We start from the raw sequence: 20,498 nt of genomic DNA on the forward strand, positions 1-20,498 counted from the left end.
CTTCTTCTCTCACCTCTCATATATATATGCTCAGGCGCTTCTTTTACAGTTAGGCTGTCGTCTGGCCTTTTGATAATATTTTTTCTAAAGGCCGCCTTCTGGCTTGATAGTGAAAGCACTTTCAGGCTTAAAAGAACTTTTGATTTCATCCTTCTTCATGCATTAAAATAAGGAGGGAAAATCTTCGTTCTGCGATCCACTGGAAGGTAAGCTGGGTCTATATTTTTATGTTTATAAAAAGTGTAGACCTTGTTTTTCCTGTATAGCTTTCCTGAGCATGTAGTCCGTAAAGTTAGAAGGGGTTCTTTTGGGCAAAATAACTGTAGCATTAGGTTGGCTAATTTTTAAAATATGCAGGCCGCTTTATGGCCGCTATTTTGTAGCCTCCTATGTTAGAGTAGCTTCTCAGCTAATACTTTAGTTTGGTTTGAGTTAGCACTCGTCGCTTCAGTTATTTGTGTACAGGATGGCTTATTGGCCGCCTGACACTGTTTGCTTGCAGTGCTTCATTTTCTCCTCATATTTGAAGGTTTCAACATGAAGCCCAAGCTTTGCTTGGCCCAGTAGGCCTTAGCTAACTGCTATGCTAGAGCTAGGTTTAGGTGTTTGTTTGTTACATCACCTTTATTATTTCTATCCCTTTGAGGTTGTATAGTTCCTAGTTCTGGCCTCCTCCTGAGGGAGTTGCGGGCCGTATGCCCTTTTCCCCTTCGATGTGAAAATGTAGGTGCTATGGCTGAGGTTAACAGCTAAGGTTATAGGCTGTTATTAGCCTTCCTGGTGCTGTTTTTCTCAGGTGGTACCTCTGTACGAATAGGCCTTAGGTTAGGCCTTTCGTTGAGTTCTGTGGCGTAGTGTGTACTTCTCATACCTGAGGGTTTCTCAAGTACTTGGCCTGCGGGCTGGCCCTAGTAATGAAGCTACCACTGAATGATGCCATGTGTTCATAGAGGTTGTAGGCCCCCGTCAGGGCCTCCTTTGTTTGCATGTTGGCACAGCTTTGTGTGGGTTTCTATGTGACTCATCACCATGGATGGGTTATGATGCCACTAGCTGACGCCGCGTGTATAGTTGTAGGCCTTGTAGGCCTTCGCGGGCCTCCTATTTGTCATGCTGGAGTTTGGCTTTTTACGCCTCTTGCTTAGAGAGTAAAAGGTGCTTTTACTGAGTACATCCCTGAAGTGGCTTGCCTCTCGAGGTGAGCTCTTGTACTAAAACCAACTTTTGGTCTGGTTTTATGCATTTGCTGCCTTGATCTTGGTTTCCTTTAGCTCTAGTCGAGCTAAATAGCTACCTTGTCTGTTCCTTTGTTCTATTTTGCTCCTAGAACTTTAATGACTGGGCCCCACTGGGCCTTCTTTAGCGCGTGTTGGCATATGTTGTACTTATCTTGCTTAAAGAGTGAAAGGGTGCTTTTACCGAGTACACTGCTCATCGGATTGTGTTGGATGGGCTGTCTTGTGGGCACTCACAGCTACCTAATTACTTGGTTGGTCATGCGCTCAGCATGCTTTGTTTTCAGTTCTTTGGCCTTATGGGCCATCCTGAATACCACCTGGTGTGTTGGGTTCGTGTTGTGATGTTAGTTCATTGTAGAACTTGTAGCTATGTTGTAGGACCCTTTTGTTCGGCCTCCATGGTTATGTGCCTACAGTACGGTCTGTCTGTTAGGTTGAGCTTCGTACTTCCCTCTGGGTTGACTGCGTAATTGTGCTTAGCTCCCTAAGCTGGTCATTGGTTGTAGACTTCTATGAAGTTTCCCACTGAGACTGGCCCTTAGGTTGGTTTGTGCTCCCTTTACTGGGGTTTTTCTAGTGCACAGCCTCCTCAGTGCTTTATCAGCCACTGAGTAGATCCTAGGATGAGCGGATTATACTCCCCTCAATACGAGGGTTTATAGCGCTCAGCTGAGTTCTGCTCTCCGGGATGCCCATCTCTTAATGGCCACTATCTGACGCTGCGTGTAACAGGTAGGCCCTCGGGGCCTCCTTTGGGAACATGCTGGCATGTACCTTTTGCACTTCTTTTATGTTCTTTTTGAAGGCAGTAAAAGGAATTTTATGTCACTGGCTGGCCAGGGCTCCGGCTGATTCATTAACCTCCTCTGTAGTCGGTTTGTTCTGCCTGGAGCTTGATAACACTGCCACGAGCTGATGCCATGTGTCTGCTGAGGTTATAGGCCCATGGGGCATTCTTTAGCACGTGATGGCGTACGTTGTGCTCCTCTTGCTTAAAGAGTAGAAGGGTGCTTTTACTGAGTACACTGCTCGTCGGATTGTGTTGGACGGGCTGTTTTGTGGGCACTCACAGCTACCTAATTACTTGGTTGGTCGTGAATACCACCCTGTGTTGGGTTCATGTTGTGATATTAGTTCATTGTAAGAACTCTTAGCTATGTTGTAGGTCCCTTCTGGTCGGCCTCCATGGCTATGTGCCTACAGTATGGTCTGTCCGTTAGGTTGAGCTTCGTACTTCCCTTTGGGTTGACTGCGTAATTGTGCTTAGCTCCCTAAGCTGGTCATTGGTTGTAGACTTCTGCGAAGTCTCCCATTCAGACTAGCCCCAGGCTGGTTTGTGCTCCCCTGTACCAGGGTTTTTCTAGCGCACAGCCTCCTCAGCTCTTTAATCAAGAGCTGAGTAGATCCTAGGATAAATGGTCTTACTCCCCTCAATACGAGGGTTTATAGCGCTCAGCTGAGTTCCGCTCTCCAGGATGCCCATCTCTGCGTGTGGGTTTGAGTTGCTTACTGCCTTTTCGCAGTCGCTCTTACCTGCTCTCCTCTTTTGGAGTTTGCGCATTGGAGATTCTGTATGTCAGACAAGGTTGGCCCAGACTATATTTGGCGTTTGCTAAATTAGTACGGCCTCCTTGGTGGCGTCAGGGGTGAATTTATCCCCCTAGTGACTGGCTGGGATTCCTTCTGGTTCCCTGGCCACATTCCCTTTAAGTGACCACTTCCTACGGGTTGTTGGTCCCAGATGCCTTGAGCAGCCTTGGCAGGCCTTTTTACGAAAGGCCTCTTTTAGGCTTGGGCAGTTGGCCGTAGGGAATGCTGTCACTGACAGCCTTGGAGAGTTGCTCCCGGTTTTTCCCTGGAACTGCCGGACGTTTGTCCAGACTTTTTGGGCATGTACTCTCCTCCAGCATGGCGGCGAGGATATATCATTCCCCGTAGCGCAATCAGCGCAGAGTTTAGTTCCCTTTCGAAAGGTAACGTCTGAGAACAGGGAACGAGACTCTGCGCTTCCTTGCCATGCTTCGGGATGCCTGTGGAACAGTCCCTCAAAGACGAGAAGGTGTTGACTGCTTCCTCAGGTGCTCCCTTTATACGTCACGGTTCGCGCCATTCGACGTCATAGGCTGTCTCGTCTCGTTCCCTGTTCTCAGGGAACCATGGTTACATACGTAACCTGAGACGTTTTCTGCGCATTTTTCAAGCATGGAAGCCCTTGAAGAAACATTCATTTGTGCTGTAGGTGGTGGGACAAGTCTGTTGCAAATCGAGTTACCCCTCCCACTTCTGCTAGTTTTACTGATGTCTTGTCCCGTGCGAATTGGCCAATAAATATTACAGACATCCTGAAGTAAAATTACTTTACTCCACCTCCCCACGTAAAATTAATCCCGTCCGAATAGGGCTATAGACTGTAAGGTCTTTCCGCTGAATGCCCCTCAGATTCTCTTCCGTGGTCATATGGGAAAATGAATATTTAAAAAGACAACATTAAAACTACACTTACATTTAACGTTACACCCTTCCAATAAAGAAATGGATCGACTTCTGTCAGCTTGTTAAACATTTATTTATTTGGACAAAGGGGCGGAAAGTTTCCAGAAAATTTCCGGAAACTCCACGGGAACATAACCTGGAGAATTTTGGAAATATTCCAATTTGGAAACTTAACAGGAATTTACGGAATTTATGGGAATTTATGAGAATTTATAGGAATTAATTGGAAATTTATATAAATGTATAATATTTATTTAAAATGTATCATATAAAAACATAAATATAGCCTAAACATTTTGTTTGGTCATAACATGAAATAACAGTTATTTTTTTGCATTCAATTAATTCTAATTTAGTAAATATGTAAAATATATTTTTATTGCAGCAATTATGTGTTATTTCAGTGTCACATGATCCTTCAGAAATCATTCTAATATGCTGATTTGATACTCAGTTATTATCATTGTTGGAAACAGTTGTGCTGCTTAATATTTTTTTGGAACCTGTGATAATTTTTCAGGATTCACTGATTAATAAAAAGTTAAAAAGAACAGAAGTTATTCAAAATAGAAATCTTTTCTAACAATTTCACTTAAATATCACTTTTTATCAATTTCACACATCCTTGCTGAATAAAAGTATTAAAGGTCCCGTTCTTCGTGATCCCATGTTTCAAACTTTAGTTAGTGTGTAATGTTGTTGTTAGAGTATAAATAAAATCTGTAAAATTTTAAAGCTCAAAATTCAATGCCAAGCCAGATATTTTATTTAACAGAAGTCGCCTACATCGAACGGCCAATTTGGACTACATCCCTCTACTTCCTTCTTTAATGACGTCACTTTTTGACTAACCTCCGCCCGCAGGAATACACAAGAGTTGCGTTTGTAGAGTGTGTTTGTCACCATGTCGTCAAAACGCGGTTATTTTCATCCCGCAGTCCAATCACCGGGTCTGATTCCGGCTCAAATTGATAGGGTAAAATTAAAGAAAAGGTTACAATAACACTGAGCGCATGCATCTCCACGTTATGGTAAGAGGCGTGACTTTTCCGGGCACGGTGCGCTCAGAGCTGTCGAATCACAACACAGGAACCGCTGGCACAATCAGAACTCGTTACGTATTTCTGAAGGAGGGACTTCATAGAACAAGGAAGTCATCAGCCCGTTTTTATGACAGTGGAAACAGCGGTATACAGATAAGTAAATTATGTGAAAAATACTGTGTTTTTTTACACGCGAAACATGAACACATGTTATATTGCACACTATAAACACAATCAAAGCTTCAAAAAACCACGAAAAACGGGACCTTTAAAAAAAAAAAGATAGAAAAAAATTACTGATCCCAAAATTTTGAACGGTAGTGTATATTGTTACAAATTTTGTTCTTTAAATTTTTATTCATCAAAGAATCCTGAAAAAAAAAAAATATCACAGGTTATAAAAAATATTAAGCAGCACAACTGTTTCCAACATTGATAACTGAGCATCAAATTAGCTGTTAGAATGATTTCTGAAGGATCATGTGACACTGAAGACTGGCAAAATGATGCTGAAAATTCAGCTTTGCATCACAGAAATAAATAAATTATATTTATATGTATATCAAAATAGTAGAACATTATTTTAAATTATAGTTATATTTTACAATATTATGTATTTTTGATCAAATGTGCATGTTATGGACGCAGTGCATGCAGGGGGTGTGGCCTCAATGGCCCTGCAGGAAGTAGTGTGCTGTGTGAATATGATTGAGGAATGTGCAGGGTAAAAATTCAACTGAAATTGCATTAAATATGGTTGTTTTAACCAATATTATCCTGCAAGATGTTTTTTTCAAATACATTTAAGTACCCTATATAGGCTAACCTGCAAATTCCCTGTTTATTCCCATTAATTCCCATATATTCCCGTTAATTCCCATGGAAAGTTTCCAGCTTTGAAAATTCCCGGGATTTTGCAACCCCATTTGGACATTTTATACCATATGTCTGAAGCAGCAGCGCGTGACACATTTCACGGCAACCAGATCAACATTGTGAATGGAATTATACAAAACTGAAGTGAAAACATCAAATTACCATTCAATGGGATAAAATAGCTTCTCTTCCCTGCAAACGATACCATGAAGAATGTGAATATTTAACCAAGTCAGTATCTATATTCATTTCAGTATCAGCAGACGCAAAACGCTATAAAAGGTGACCACTTTTAAAGTTAAAAAACGATATAAGTTATGTAAATGATAAAAGCTCCCTGTAGGTTCTCGGTTTGATCGATTTGAACAACCATAAACGACGCAAAATAATTTTGAGTTTTTGATAGGATTGCTATATAGAAAAATCAGTCCCTGCCCTTCAGCCGCATTTCGCGTGCAGCAGTGCACGTCATGTGCAAACAACCCATTTTGGATCAAATAATGAAGCCTTGGTGAGCAGAAGAGACTTCTTTTAAAAACATTAAAAAATCTTACTGTTCAAAAACTTTTGACCGGTAGTGTATGATTATTTTGTTCTGTGTGCTGGGAAATCTCTTTATTTGAAGTAAGGTTAAACATTGACCACTGAATGTAAATAAAATCCACTAGCTGAACCCACTATAAAGATGTCCCTCAGTCCATTTGCTTCAGTGTTTTTTAATCTCATCTGAAGAATTGGAATAAACAGCATGGAGCGTAAGCAGTTGAACTGGTTAATGCTTGCAATGATATGTCCTCTTCTTGCAGGCAAGTGTTTTTGCTTAATCAAGATAAATACATTTCTGACTTTTGAGACAAAACAGCTTTCAGCACGAAAGGAATATATTAAAATGAAAGTACTTTTAAAGACTTACTTTTAAAAGGTTTAATTTCACCAAGGCTGCATTTATTTGATCAAAAATACAGTAAAAACGCTAATTCTGTGAACTATTATTACAATTTAAATTAAAAAACTGGTTTAAAATGTAATTTATTCCTTTGATAGCAAAGCTGAATTTTCAACATCATTACTCCAGTGTTCAGTGTCAGATGATCCTTCAGAAATCATTCTAATATGCTGATTTGGTGCTAAACAGACATTTCTTATTATTATTAATGTTGAACAGTTGCGCTGCTTAATATTTTTGTGGAAACTGATTTTTTTAATGATTCTTCGATGAATAGAACGTTCACTGGCATCATGTTCAGTGTATCATGTTTTCCACAAGAAAAAAATTAATAAATAAGCAGCTAAACCTGTTTTCAATATTGACAATAAGAAAAAATTATCTTAGAATGATTTCTGAAGGATCATGTGACTCTGAAGTCTAAAGTAATGACTGCTGAAAATTCAACTTTGTCATCACAATTACATTTTAAAATATATTACAACAGAAACCAGCTAATTAAATAAATGCAGCCTTGGTGAGATTAAGAGACTGCTTTTAAAAACATTAAAAAACCTTAATGTTTCCAAACGTTTGACCTGCAGTGTGTGTATATGTATGTATTTTATATATATAGCTGTCAAGCGATCAATTACATTTTTTTTTTTCTGTAAAATGAAACCGCAACAAAAGTAATTTTTGTTGTCAAATCATGTGACCTCCTTCAATGATCTGATTGTTTCTAGGTGCTTCATCCTCCATGTCCAAAAGATATGGATCATGTCCCGAGGAGAATCTAGACATTACTGGAGGGAGCTTTGTTCTTTCTAAAGGCTATTCAGATGGGAGTTTTCTAAAATACATCTGTCCGGATGGATATTACCCATCGGTTCAATCACGTCGTTGTCAATATGGACTCTGGACCCCAAAGACCAGCACCCAAAAAACCCCAGAGTGCAAAAGTAAGAAACAAGACATTATCATGTGTGTCATTATATCATGAATAAATCCTGGACTTATTTATTTTGAAGCAGAGTTACGTCTTTTTTTTTAAATCTGAGGCTGATTCAAAACATCTCTTCTAGAGAATGTCCTTATGCTTTTTTTCTAGAGGTCACATGTCCCAATCCTCGTGTTTTGAAGAATGGACAGGTGACCCCATATAAAGAGAGGTACTATGTAAATGACACAACCACCTACTCGTGTCATTCTGATTATAAGTTCCGTGGCTCGGCGGTCCGTGTTTGCAAGCCTAACGGGAAGTGGAGTGGAAGCACACCAATTTGTGGACATGACTGTGAGTAATTGACATTATTTTAAGCAGTTTAACTAATCATGTTCAACTAATTGGATATAAAAATGCAAATTTAGTTCCTGGTATAATATCTCCTGCAAGTTAAATCCATATACCAGTGTCCTTGGGTTTAGCTTAAAAAACTTTGTACTGATGTGTATTTTGTTGTGTTTTTATCTGATCTGAGTTCAACACTGTTTTAGCAGAAATTTTTCTTCATGCATCTGCCTAGGTCTACAGATCTTCACTTTCATTTGTCTCTTTGTTACTTTCTCACAGCTGATCACTGTCCTGATCCTGGCGTTCCCCCTGGTAGCAGTCGAACAGGCCACATGATTAATATTAACGACAAAGTCAAGTACCGCTGTGACAGTTCATTGACCTTGATTGGTTCCAAAGAGCGAGTATGTCAGCATGGTGGCCAGTGGTCAGGGACAGAGCCACAATGTTACGGTGAGTCTTCAAATAGCTACATTGAAGTTCCAAAATGATATGCCTTGTATGGACTTGTGTTCTCAAAAATAATAGATTTTGCTTTTGAAATGTGGCTTTTCTGGATAATACACCTATAATGTCGTGATGCAAATACTGTACAGCGGATTTCACATACGACACCCCAGAGGAAGCGTCAGAAGCTTTCAGCAGTGCTCTAAAGTCAAATCTAGCAGTTTCTCAACAGTTTGAAGAAGAAGGTACCTTTGTGTGACTTTAAGCCTTAATCATATATATACATTATATGCACACATTTTTCATTGAATGCCTTGTTCTTTCTGTCTTCAGATCAGCATGGGAAGAAAATAACTTTGGATCAGGGTGGAAGACTTGATATCTACATTGCTGTGGATGCATCTGATAGCATCGATGAGGAGGATTTTATCAAGGCAAAACAAACCACTAAAATGCTTATAGAGAAGGTATGTCCCCCCAGAGGTTTCTGTAGTGAAGTTGAAGCAGTAATTTAATTGCTATTAATTTTGATGTTAAAGGTTCTGGAAAAATTCATCAGTGAAAATACAGATATTTCAAAATAAGCATTACCATTGTGATGCTTTCAATAGTGAACTTGACTTTCAACCTCCACATTTTTGTTGAAAGCCTCCAATATGAGCCATAAAGGGTTAGTTCTCCCAAAATGACAATTCTTTCATTAATTACTTGCCCTCATGTCGTTCCACACCTGTAAGACTTTTGTTCATCTTTGGAACACAAATGGAGATCTTTTTTGATGATTCACGAGTTCACATATACATATAATTCAATAGAATTAAAGTTATGCGTATTTGGCCTGCTGTCCAGGGGAAGGGCTCCAAGCTCGGAATATTGGCCCGAACGCAGAGTACTCCCCCAAAAAGCAAAAAGAGCAAAGGACAGCCGCCAGACTAAAGACCCCCAAAAGATGGCGAGAATTGGCAAGCTGGTGTGTTAAGAAGAAGCCTGGTCGCTCGACCAGGAGAACCCGTGTTGCCTGCGCGGGAGCAGCTCACGGCGCCGGGCGGACGGGCCCTACTGGCCGACAAACAAAGAGATGCTGAAGTTGGAATGATCGAACAGGAGAGCTCTTACAGCATCTGATGGGAGACCAATGCTCATGGCATCGGACGGGTAAAGCCCTACCGCCTAATAAATGGAGAGCAGCAGAAGTTAAACCGTCCGACCGGGTGGCCCAACCAGCCGATAGACGGGGAGTGCGTGATTTAGAGTGCCCGATCGGGGGGGCTCTGGCTACATCCGACGGGAGACCAGTGCTCACAGTGTCGAATGGGTGAGCCCTACTGACCGAAAGACGAGGGACGGTGTACTTCAGGAATGACCGACCGAAGGGACCCACTCACCTTCCAACAGGAGCGGCTCCCGGCGACAGGTGAGTGGGTCCTATTGGTCGATGGCAGGGTGAAAGGAATTGTAACGGCCAGCCAGGAGAGGTCTAATAGCATCCGATGGGAGACCAACGCTCACGGCATCAGACAGGCAAGCCACGCTGGATGAGGAACGGGTAAGCCTTGCTGGACAAGGAAAGATAAGCACTGACCGGGAGGCTTTCGCGGTGTCCGGCGGGAGACCAATGCTCAGGAAGACCAATGCTTATGGCGTTGGATGTGTAAGCCTCGCTGGATGGAAAAAGAAAGACATGGATGCCCAATAAGGAGGGCAGTTGCTGCATCCGCTGGGAGATCAATAGTCACTAGATGGGGAAGGAGAAAATGTAGATGCATGACTAGCAGGCTCTCATAGTAACCAATGGGTAAAGATTGAGATCTATACTCATGACATTGGACAGGTAAGCCTCGCTGGACTGTTTTTGATGTTGAACTGGTTGGTCCTGATGTAGCTGCTCCAATGTGGAAAGAGTAACTAGAAAAAGTTTGCGCCGAGATGACTGCCTCTGATGAGTTAGCTTATGGCGATGCACAATTGGGCTCTACCAGGCAACAGAGGCGGTGAACAACATTTAAAGCACCTGGGGGGGGAGAACACTCGCAGCATTCAACAGGAATTCAAGACAACGCCAGACGGGTAAGCCTCGCCGGTAGTTAACTGTTGCACATGGGCACATTGAGCCATGCAAAACAAAAGACTGGAAAAATGATCTGGTGGGATGCCAAGATGGGGTGACAGCCTCCCATCTTCTAGCGTGTGGATCAAAAAATGCAAGGGAGATGTGAGATGAAAGGGCAAGTGGTGGAGCAAAGATAGCAACTAGCATTTAGAACAGTTTAGATTGTCTAGGAAGTTGGACACAACCAGAAATATCTTATCGATTTTTCCTTGTGCAGTGAGGCTTGGAATAGGCTCCTGCGGGAGAGGAGGAGACAACACTGCTACTGCGGTGTAAGAACAGAGTAGGCTCCTGCGGGAGCGGGTGGGAAGACACTGCTGCAGCAGTGAGGTACAATATTTTCACTATTTTAGTGGATTGATGATGTTAATTGAGGCATATGTAGTGAGCTTGTAGGATTGAGCGAGAGAACAAGCTGAAGCTGAAGAATTTGGCTGGTAAAGTTCATTGATCTTCTTTAATATGCAAGCAATTGGATTAGATATAGTCCTTAAAAGCTACTGATGACCAGCAACCAGGGTGTTTGAATCTAGTGCTGGAAGAGGCCTTTTGGGGCAGCTGTGGTTCCTTGCCGCTGTCGCCTCTGGCTTGCTTAGTGTGGGACACTTGATATTTAACATTTTTGATCTGCCTGCATCGACACCATTGTTTGCAAACTGAGCTGGATGATGACATCACTGTTTCCTCCGGAGTTGTTGTATAGATAAATGAACTAAGTGAATAACTAATGGTTTTTGCAACAGAATGAATCAATACTGAACTTACTTAAACTGGACAATGACACCATTTTCTTCTAGAGCTGCTGTGCAGCTAAATTTATTTTCCTGCTATCACTGTAAAGCTGACCCGACGCAACCTGTAAAAAGCGCTATAAAGGTGACTTGACTTGATTTGGTTGCTGCTCCTATGCGTCACAAATTACTTAAAGTTAATAGGTTGGGGTTGGGTCTGCCTTTGGAGCCAGTGGCCTGGATTTCAGATAAAATCTGTGCTCTGATGTTGCTGGAGACCTTCATAAAACAAACGATCTAATAAAATAACATGTAATACTGACACTTCATATATAATGGTATTAGATAATTTGTGAAATTGGTTGCTATTGGTTAATAAAATGTTTTTCATTTACACCTTTCTGACCAGCAGGCGTCACTAGCGTGCATGTGATGTTTAGAGCAAAACAGTGAATCGTTTTCTCCCATCACTAGGAGGAACCCTCAACTTGACAGTTTAATTTAATCAGTTATCTGAGTCTTTACATTACTTATCAGATACAGATTACTTAATTCAATACGCACATGTGTGTGTTGAATTTATCTCCGTGATAAATTAATTTACCCATTAAACTGTGGCATTTAATGCCAGTATGAATATCAATATGATGTAACAGAAGAATAAACAAACATATGAATTGCATATGGCAAATATTTTATTTTCCTGAAATAATTGGTATTCTTCATATTACTTGTAGAATAGTATGCAATGCCGCCTGATTTTTGTTGATTTTGTCCAGTGCATGTAGGTTGCACATATGTATTGGTCCCACTTTATATTAAGTGGCCTTAACTACTATGTACTTACATTTAAATTAATAATTTGATACAATGCACTTATTGTGTTCATACATGTTTTTACATTGTACTTATATTTTAAAAACACCTGCATGTAATTACATCTGTAATTAATTTCTGTAATTACATTTATAATTACACTGTTGACCCATCCCTTACACCTTACCCCTACCCTTAAACCTACCCATACCACCAAAGCTTTCCCTAACCTTACCCGTATCCCACCTCAATAGCAGCAAAAGTGTTTTACAATTCAATATGAACCCAATAAGTACATTGTACTTATTTTTTGATGTAAGTACATAGTAGTTAAGGCCACTTAATATAAAGTGGGACCTATGTATTGAATTTGTTTTGCACTAATCAGTTGTTCCACAAGATGGCAACACTGGCCCGGAGGGAGTTATGAGACAGCCGCAACTTGTTTTAAACGATACAAAGACTGTTTAGTCGGTCATCATAACTTCTGGAGAAAAATAAAGCAGACACTGGACAAAGATGAATCTTTCTAGAACGCATGTGTCTAATACCTGCATTCACGCTATCAAATAGAGTATATTTTGAAAGGCTACGTGTTCGACTGTACACATACAATTCAATTCCCAGAAAATAAAAAAATTGTGGCACAATAAATTCGATCTTAAAGGGTTACCTCACCCAAAATGAAATTTCTGTCATTACTCATCCTCATGTCATCTTAAACCCTTTGTTCATCTTTGGAACACAAATTAAGATATTTTTGATGAAATCCGAAGGGGTTTCTGAACCACACATAGGCAGCAACGTTACTGCACCTTTTGAGATCCAGAAAGGTAGTAAAGACATTGTTAAAATAGTCAATGTGACTACAGTGGTTCAACCTTAATGTTATGCAGGGACGAGAATACTTTTGTGCGCAAAAACTAAACAAAATTAACGACTTTATTTAACAGTTTTGAACTGTTGTCATATGCATTTGAAGTAGCGAACGCTGTGTAGGCTTCCGTGTTTCAGTCCGAACTCAGTATTTGGCTGATGCTGACGCAAGAGCTGTCCAATATTGAGTCACCGGTCTGACGTAGAACACGGGAGCCTACACTGCATTCACTACATCAACTGTGTATAACAACATTTCACATTGTTAAATAAAGTAATTATTTTCTTTTTGCATACAAAAGTATTCTCGTCGCTTCATAACATTAAGGTTGAACCACTGTAGTAACGTTGACTATTTTAACAATGTCTTTACTACCTTTCTGGATCTCAGAAGGTGCAATGACATTGCTGCCTATGTATGGTTCAGAAACCCCTTCGGATTTCATCAAAAATATCTTAATTTGTGTTCCGAAGATGAATGAAGGTCTTACGGCTTTGGGACGACATTACAGTGAGTACTTAATGACAGAAATTTCATTTTTGGGTGAACTAACCCTTTAATGAAAATCCTGTTTCACATTATAAAAGTAAAATGCATATGTTGTTTCATGTGAACTCAGTATGTATTCATGCTATCGTTAACTATTTTGTTGTTCATGCTATCAGTAATGCTTACATTTAAATCCATTTTAATTGCATTTTAATTGGATAACAGACAGATGTTGCTTTCAACTCAGAATTCTTAATGTTCTTTCCCAAAAGATTAGTTATTATCAGGTCTCCCCAAACTATGAGATCCTGATGTTTGCTACGGATGTTACACGGATAATCTCTATGATGGACTTTAAAAAAAATAAAGATGCAAGAAGCCTAGTGGAGGTTTTGAAAGAGCTGGACAATTTTAGTTATGAAAGTAAGTATGACTCTGAGTCTCATTGTATACATTGATACAGTCAGATTTAAAGATGATTATTACAGAACAATGTACCATGTCATAATTGTACATTTAGGGGTACAGCAACTACTGTTACTTGTTACAGGGGAAGTTTCCTCTAAAAAGTTATAATAGGCACCCTTTAGGTACTGATATATAACCTTAAGATAGTAATAGACACACTAAAATAATGTATAATGATGTTGCTTTTGTGAGTTTTAACCAAGTGACAAGCTGTTGTACCCTTAAAGGTATATGTATCAGTCTAGACTAACTTCAGGAAAATTAATTTGTACATTGCTGTCCAATAGATAGTAAAAATCAAACAAATCATATATACTTTTTTCATATATACATTATTACTTTTTAATTATTATTATTATTTTTTTAAATCTAGATTGATTTAGATTTAATATAGTCACTTGTTTTTAGAATCAGAAAATGTTTAACATTAACTTGCTGATTGTAGTATTTGTTTGTGGTGTTTTTGTAACAGATAGAGGTGATCGAACAGGTACCAATATCGCTAAAGCTTATTCAACCATTTTAGAGAGCATGTCATTAGAGCAGCTCACCGATCCAGAGGGCTTCCTTGAGACTCAACATATCATCATTATGTTCACTGATGGTATTTACATGCATCTATTCCATTCATAGTTTGCTTTTAATATTATATACCTACAAGTAATTTTTGATCTTGTTTTTTTGGTCTCCATGACAGAGAAAAGAGCCTAAATTACACTAAATTATGTTTTTTGAAAATCTAAAAATGCAGAAAGGTTTCTGTGCTGGTTGTGTTTAGGGGTCGGGTTAGAGGTAGAGGGTTAGTTCACCCAAAAATTCTGTCATTAATTGCTCACTCTCATGTCGTTATAAACCCATAAGACTTTCGTTAATTTTCTGAACACAAATGAAGATCTTTTTGATGAAATCTGAGACCTTTCTGGTCCTCCATAGACAGCTAACTACCACTTTGATGCTTCAAAAAGTTAATAAAGAGATCGTAAAACTAATCCATATGAACAGAGTGGTTTAGTCCAAATTTTCTGAAGAGACTCGACTGTTTTATATGATGAACAGACTGAATTTAGGCTATTATACACATATAAACATTAATAAGGGAACATAATCAGAAGCTCTACTGAACCTGCTTGATGCTCAAACATGCTGCGTAACGCACAAGAATGAACCTCACTGGTTTTCACACATTGAGTGAACATGCTTGAGCTTCTATTTACCATAACTGATGTATGAGTTAATGAATGTTTAACGTGAATCAAAGCCTAAATTCAATCTGTTCATCATATAAAGTGATCATGTCTCTTCAGAAAATTTGGACTGAACTGCTGAAATCATATGGATTAGTTTTACAATCTCTTTATGAACTTTTTAAAGCATCAAAGTTTCAGTTGCGTAGCTGTCTATGGAGAGTAAAGAAAGCTCTCTGACTAAAAAAAGATCTTACTTTGTGTTCCAAACATGAACAAAAGTCTTACAGGTGTGGAACGACATGAGGGTGAGTAATTAATGACAGAATTTTTCATTTTTGGGTGAACTAACCCAATGGGATGGGATATACACTTTCTACAGTATAAAAATCACTACGTCTATGGAAAGTCTCCATAAAACATGAAGACCCAAAAGGTATTTAGCCATAAATTAGAGATCAACTTTGAAGCAAATATTCACTGCAACTGATCTCATCTTGCTTCGTAGGTCAAGCAAACATGGGGGGGAATCCCATACCTAAAGTGAAACAGATCAAACATCTCGTCATCAAAAATGATCCAAAGCGAGAGAAGAAACTTGGTGAGCAATGAATTTTATTAATCATAATTATTAAATCAAACATTTAGGACTATTAGTATTTTTCAAAATTGTCTAATTTTACAATCAGTATCATCAGTATCAAGACTTTATTATTGATTTCATATTGATATGAATGTTTCTTCTCTTTCTAGATCTTTATGTATTTGCAGTTGGAGATGTAGATAAACGATACATGAATGGCATGGTGTCACAGAGGGACCAAGAAAAACATTTCTTTATGCTTCCAGACTTAGACGAGGTGCAGAAGACGTTTGACCGCATGATTGGTACTATAGCTATAATTTATAGATTTAATAGATATAAATTTTTTAGATATAATATTTATTTATTTATAGATATAAATTTCACTGTGCATTTAGATGTGTCATAGCAGGCTTGACTCCACTGACGGAAAATGTCAATAGTTCTTGTGTGTGTGTGTGTGTGTGTGTGTGTGTGTGAGTGCATTAGTTTGAAAATGTGGAATGGACAATGAAATTTTGTGAATGAGATTTTCTTCAGGTGAATGAATGTTGACAGAATAAACTGACTTAAGGAACCTCTAGTTCTTATCATGTAATGAGTGATTGTTCTTATGTACCTGCTTCCTTACACAGATGAGAGCACCAGTGTAGGATTGTGTGGGATTCATCAAGACTATGATGATGAAAATAAACGTCGTGCATATCCCTGGTTGGCACAGATCAATGTTGCTGTAAGCATAACCTTTTTCATCATATGTATATTATTATTATTATGATAGATAGATAGATAGATAGATAGATAGATGTTATATGGCTAAAGAGATGAAGCATGACAGCATCTTTCTTCTCTGCTCTTCATGTAGCGTCCTCCACAAGGTTCAAGCTGCATGGGGTCATTAGTTACCTCAAGTTACATCTTGACAGCAGCTCACTGCTTTAAAGAGGGAGACACACCTGATAAGATATCTGTTACTCTGGGAAAAGGCCTGGGTAATGTTGTGTCCTGAACTGATACATCCATATTGTCAGAGCGATTAATGTAGAAAAATGTGTTACAGCATAAATCTTATCAACGATGTTTACTTATCCTTTTGCAGCTGTAAAAGTGGAAAAATACATTCTTCATCCTGACTATGACATCACAGCAAAACAGCATATGGGAATAAAGGAATATTATGAATTCGATGTAGCTCTTATACAGCTGAAAAATGCTGTTACGATGAGTGTTAATCTACGGTGAGTATGTAATGTGATGTTACTTTATTAAGAATAATACTAAAAAGCTGAATTAATTAAAGAACATCATGTGTATCTCTGTACAGACCAATCTGTGTCCCCTGCACCAGAGAAACCAATGGAGCTCTGAAACTTTCAGACAGTGACGGGACGTGTAAAAAACATGGTAAAGTACCAGATAAGATATCTGCCAGACATGCTGCATGCAGAACCATATCAAAATGTTTCACACATTAATAATTAAATGTAGATGTATTAAACATGTGACACTGCTTATACAATGAAACATACCAAACATAAAATGTCATACGTTTTTCTCCATGCTTTTGTTACAGAGGAATTACTAATGAGCAACGAACTTGTGGAAGCTGCTTTTACGTCTCAAATGGAGCCCGCTACTGATGTACCACGAAAAATAAAAAACATCACAATCAAGCGTGGAAAATATGTAATTTCTCTGATGATTAATCTGATATGTAGTTTACATTTAAAAAGTAACAAATTCTCAAGTGAATTATGAGTTATCAATTTTTCAAAGATTGTATGTCTAGAAGAGAGAGGCTGTACATTTTAAATATATGTAATATATTTTCTAAAAGCAAATTTTGTCAAGGTTTACAAGAGTATGAAAAACTAAAAGCAACAAAACTTTTATTTTGATTATATGGGACCTTTAAAATTTAACAAAGCTCATATACTGCACAATCATATGCTAGCACTTGAATTTCATTTAGCCATTTAACATTAATTATGTGCAACATGCAACACAAAACTTCTGAAAACAATAGAAAAATCTCTTATTGATATAAAAAAAATTCATCCACAACAATCTAAGAAAACTTCTTGGTGTACTTATGCTTTAGCGGGATGCTTGTGTTGAAGATGCAAAAAAAGCAGTAGGAATCAACGTGACAAACGCAAAGGATGTAGTTACAGACAATTTTCTGTGCAGTGGTGGTACTGAACCAAAAACAGATGATGTTGCCTGCAGAGGTATGTTTGATTTTTGCCATTGTGACAGCAGCTTATATTTGGCTCTAATCTACCATTTAGGTCATAACATTTGTTGATAACTTTTTATTCATTAGAGATCTGAAATTAATTTATATAAATGTTATATAGTTCCTTGTGTCTGCATGTCATTTTTCAATAGGTGAAGGAGGAGGGGCCACTTATGTGAATAAAAAAGATCGACTGATTCAGGTGAGATTTCCATTTCCTTTTGTAAACAGTATTGGTCACGTGGCTCATTTAAAATGGCTCTTCAGGGAGTGGGCAACATTAATAGAGGCTTGACCTATAGTGAACTCCTTCATGAAGGGCTTTTCCACAAGTTAGCAAATAGGAACATGCCATTCTCTCTTCAAGGAAGTAATTTTACCATTTATGGTCATGTGACCCAGTTGCATTTCATTTTAAAGATAATTGGCAGGAGAGTCTGAGTTAATGTATAAACAGAATAATTTAAATAAGTTAATAGTAGAACTGTTGTTGTTACATGACTAATTGCAGGGTCCAAAGGAAAGATGGCAAGTTGAAGAGCAGAGAGGAAACTCTCACACAGACACACACATATAAAAACCATAGGGATGTTCACTTCAATTGGAATTTGCCCAAAGTGTGTTACAGGGTAAATTTAAGGATTAATTTAAAAGAAGATGAGAAATAGGAACTTTTTTTTAATATGTGTAAAATCTTTGATAGGTTGGTGTCGTAAGCTGGGGAGTGAAGGACCTCTGCTCCAAAAGAAACCCGGACCCCCTTTCACAAGCACACACCAGAGATTACCATGCAAATCTTTTCAGTGAGAAGATACAGTCATTCCTTAAAGAGCACCTAGGAAATGACAATATAGATCACCCTCTGTCGTTTTTCTGATTGTTTTAGCAGACTGAAACTGTGTGAGAGCAATTTGATAAAACACTGATTCATTTTCATTGATACAGTATATTAAGACAATTTAAAATCCAATAGCTGGTCTTTGTTAAAAATGAATCCAGTTTATTATCAAATGTGTTATCACACACACACACACACACACACACACACACATGACTTGATGTAATATTGTTTGTACACTGCTCTGATTATAAGCTATTTTTTAAATAACCAATCATTCATATTATTGCATTGACATCTGTAATGAGCAGCACACATCAAGATGACAAAGTCAATTTATACGGACTTCATCAGTGCTATTCTGACTTGCAGTACTATAACTCACAGTATGTTTCCTGTTTTGAGAATGATTACAATAAGTAATAAAAAACTTACAAGACTGCAGTTTCAGTAAGCAGTTCAAAATCAGCAATTTAAGGGATTTTTTTTCATTGAGCAGACAAGAACCATTGTTAAGATAACATATTTTCCAAACACACTTGTTAGGCTGGATGTCCCAAGTACATAAGCCATTCTGAGAAATTTTCAAACATGTTAGTGTGATTTAAACATCCTCTTCAACCATCTCAAAATAGTGTGTGCAAATTCACTCATTCATTGTCTGATGAAGCTTTCATTAATTCTTTTTCTTTGCCTGCAGTTCCCGTAAAGTAAGTTTCTAACATTATTACCAGTAAGCAAGGCTAACATTACAGTAAAATATAATTAAAGGTGGGATAAGTAGATTTTAAATGCTGTTGAATATTGTTGATATTTGAAATCAATCCAAACAACCCCACCCCTCTCTTCATTGCTCCGCCTCCAAAACTCTTCCGTGACGGTCTCGAACCCCGGCCCTCTGCTGTCAGGCGAGGTGAGTGCACTAACAATGACGCTAAACACCACATTCTCTATCGATTGTCAGTGTGTAGTGGTTTACCTCCACAACTCTCACTAGCTGGCCACTGTTACACATGCAATGTGAGAGTGGATGTCTGTTTATCACAGCTGACGCACAACAAAATAATGCTTCACGAAAAATAAAGCGCAGTTGATGAACGAACGACAAGGAAGCACAAAAAATGTGATTGTAAATACAAAGTGTTCGTTGTGAGTCACCAACAGCACAGCAGCTCTGTTCAAAAACCCAAAAACTCTGTTCATCAAAACCCAGTGTTCTCACATGTGAAGCAGAATCAAAACAGTCTCTGCATCTTTTTCAGGCCTTCCCGCTTAGCTCTCTCCAGCCCTGTTGGTGTCGGCCTGACTAACTTCCAAACAGTGTTTTTGAAAATTGACTTACTCCACCTTTAAGATGAGGAAGAAACTTTATTAGAAACCACAACTCGGCAGGAGAATCTCATTCTTCACACACTTAAATAAGTTTATCAAATTGTTAATAACAGCATTCACATGCTTATTTTGTAAATTAATAGGACACACTTTTGGAAGCATAAGAATTTGACAGTCTCATCTCACGGACACCAGATTAGCGATGTCAATAGAATGGTATGATTATGTGAAACTTGTATAACTTATTAAAAATAACAAACATATTAAAATCATGCACAATAAATTTGGGCAAAATGCATATGCAGGAAAAATTAACCCTCTACCGCACGCATTATGATAAATCTATAAAAAAAAAATATTTGACTCTTTTTCTTTTCTTAGAATGGCTTAACTTAAAGTGCTGTGAAAATTGTTTTGGAAAAAAATATTATTTTAAGGTACTTTATGATATGTTGCCATATGGCAACAACGTGCAATAGTGGAAATAACTTAGAATAAGTGTAAGTGTATATAGT

General features: G+C 38.4%; 1 protein-coding gene across 1 annotated transcript; it reads left to right on the top strand.

Annotated features, from left to right (window-relative positions):
• The first annotated feature begins 6,305 nt into the window (after positions 1-6,305).
• LOC125252218 (complement factor B-like) lies at positions 6,306-19,090 on the top strand. The gene is made up of 18 exons (XM_048165351.1): positions 6,306-6,456; positions 7,322-7,537; positions 7,687-7,872; positions 8,149-8,322; positions 8,466-8,561; positions 8,650-8,783; positions 13,612-13,762; positions 14,280-14,411; positions 15,500-15,592; positions 15,745-15,879; positions 16,210-16,307; positions 16,440-16,566; positions 16,674-16,812; positions 16,899-16,978; positions 17,148-17,260; positions 17,676-17,805; positions 17,966-18,015; positions 18,517-19,090. The coding sequence occupies exons 1-18, from the start codon at positions 6,399-6,401 to the stop codon at positions 18,688-18,690; spliced, it is 2,286 nt and encodes a 761-aa protein (XP_048021308.1). The 5' UTR covers positions 6,306-6,398; the 3' UTR covers positions 18,691-19,090.
• The last annotated feature ends 1,408 nt before the right edge of the window (positions 19,091-20,498 follow it).

Source organism: Megalobrama amblycephala, linkage group LG18 (genome assembly GCF_018812025.1).
Source record: "Megalobrama amblycephala isolate DHTTF-2021 linkage group LG18, ASM1881202v1, whole genome shotgun sequence".
NCBI lineage: Eukaryota > Metazoa > Chordata > Actinopteri > Cypriniformes > Xenocyprididae > Megalobrama > Megalobrama amblycephala.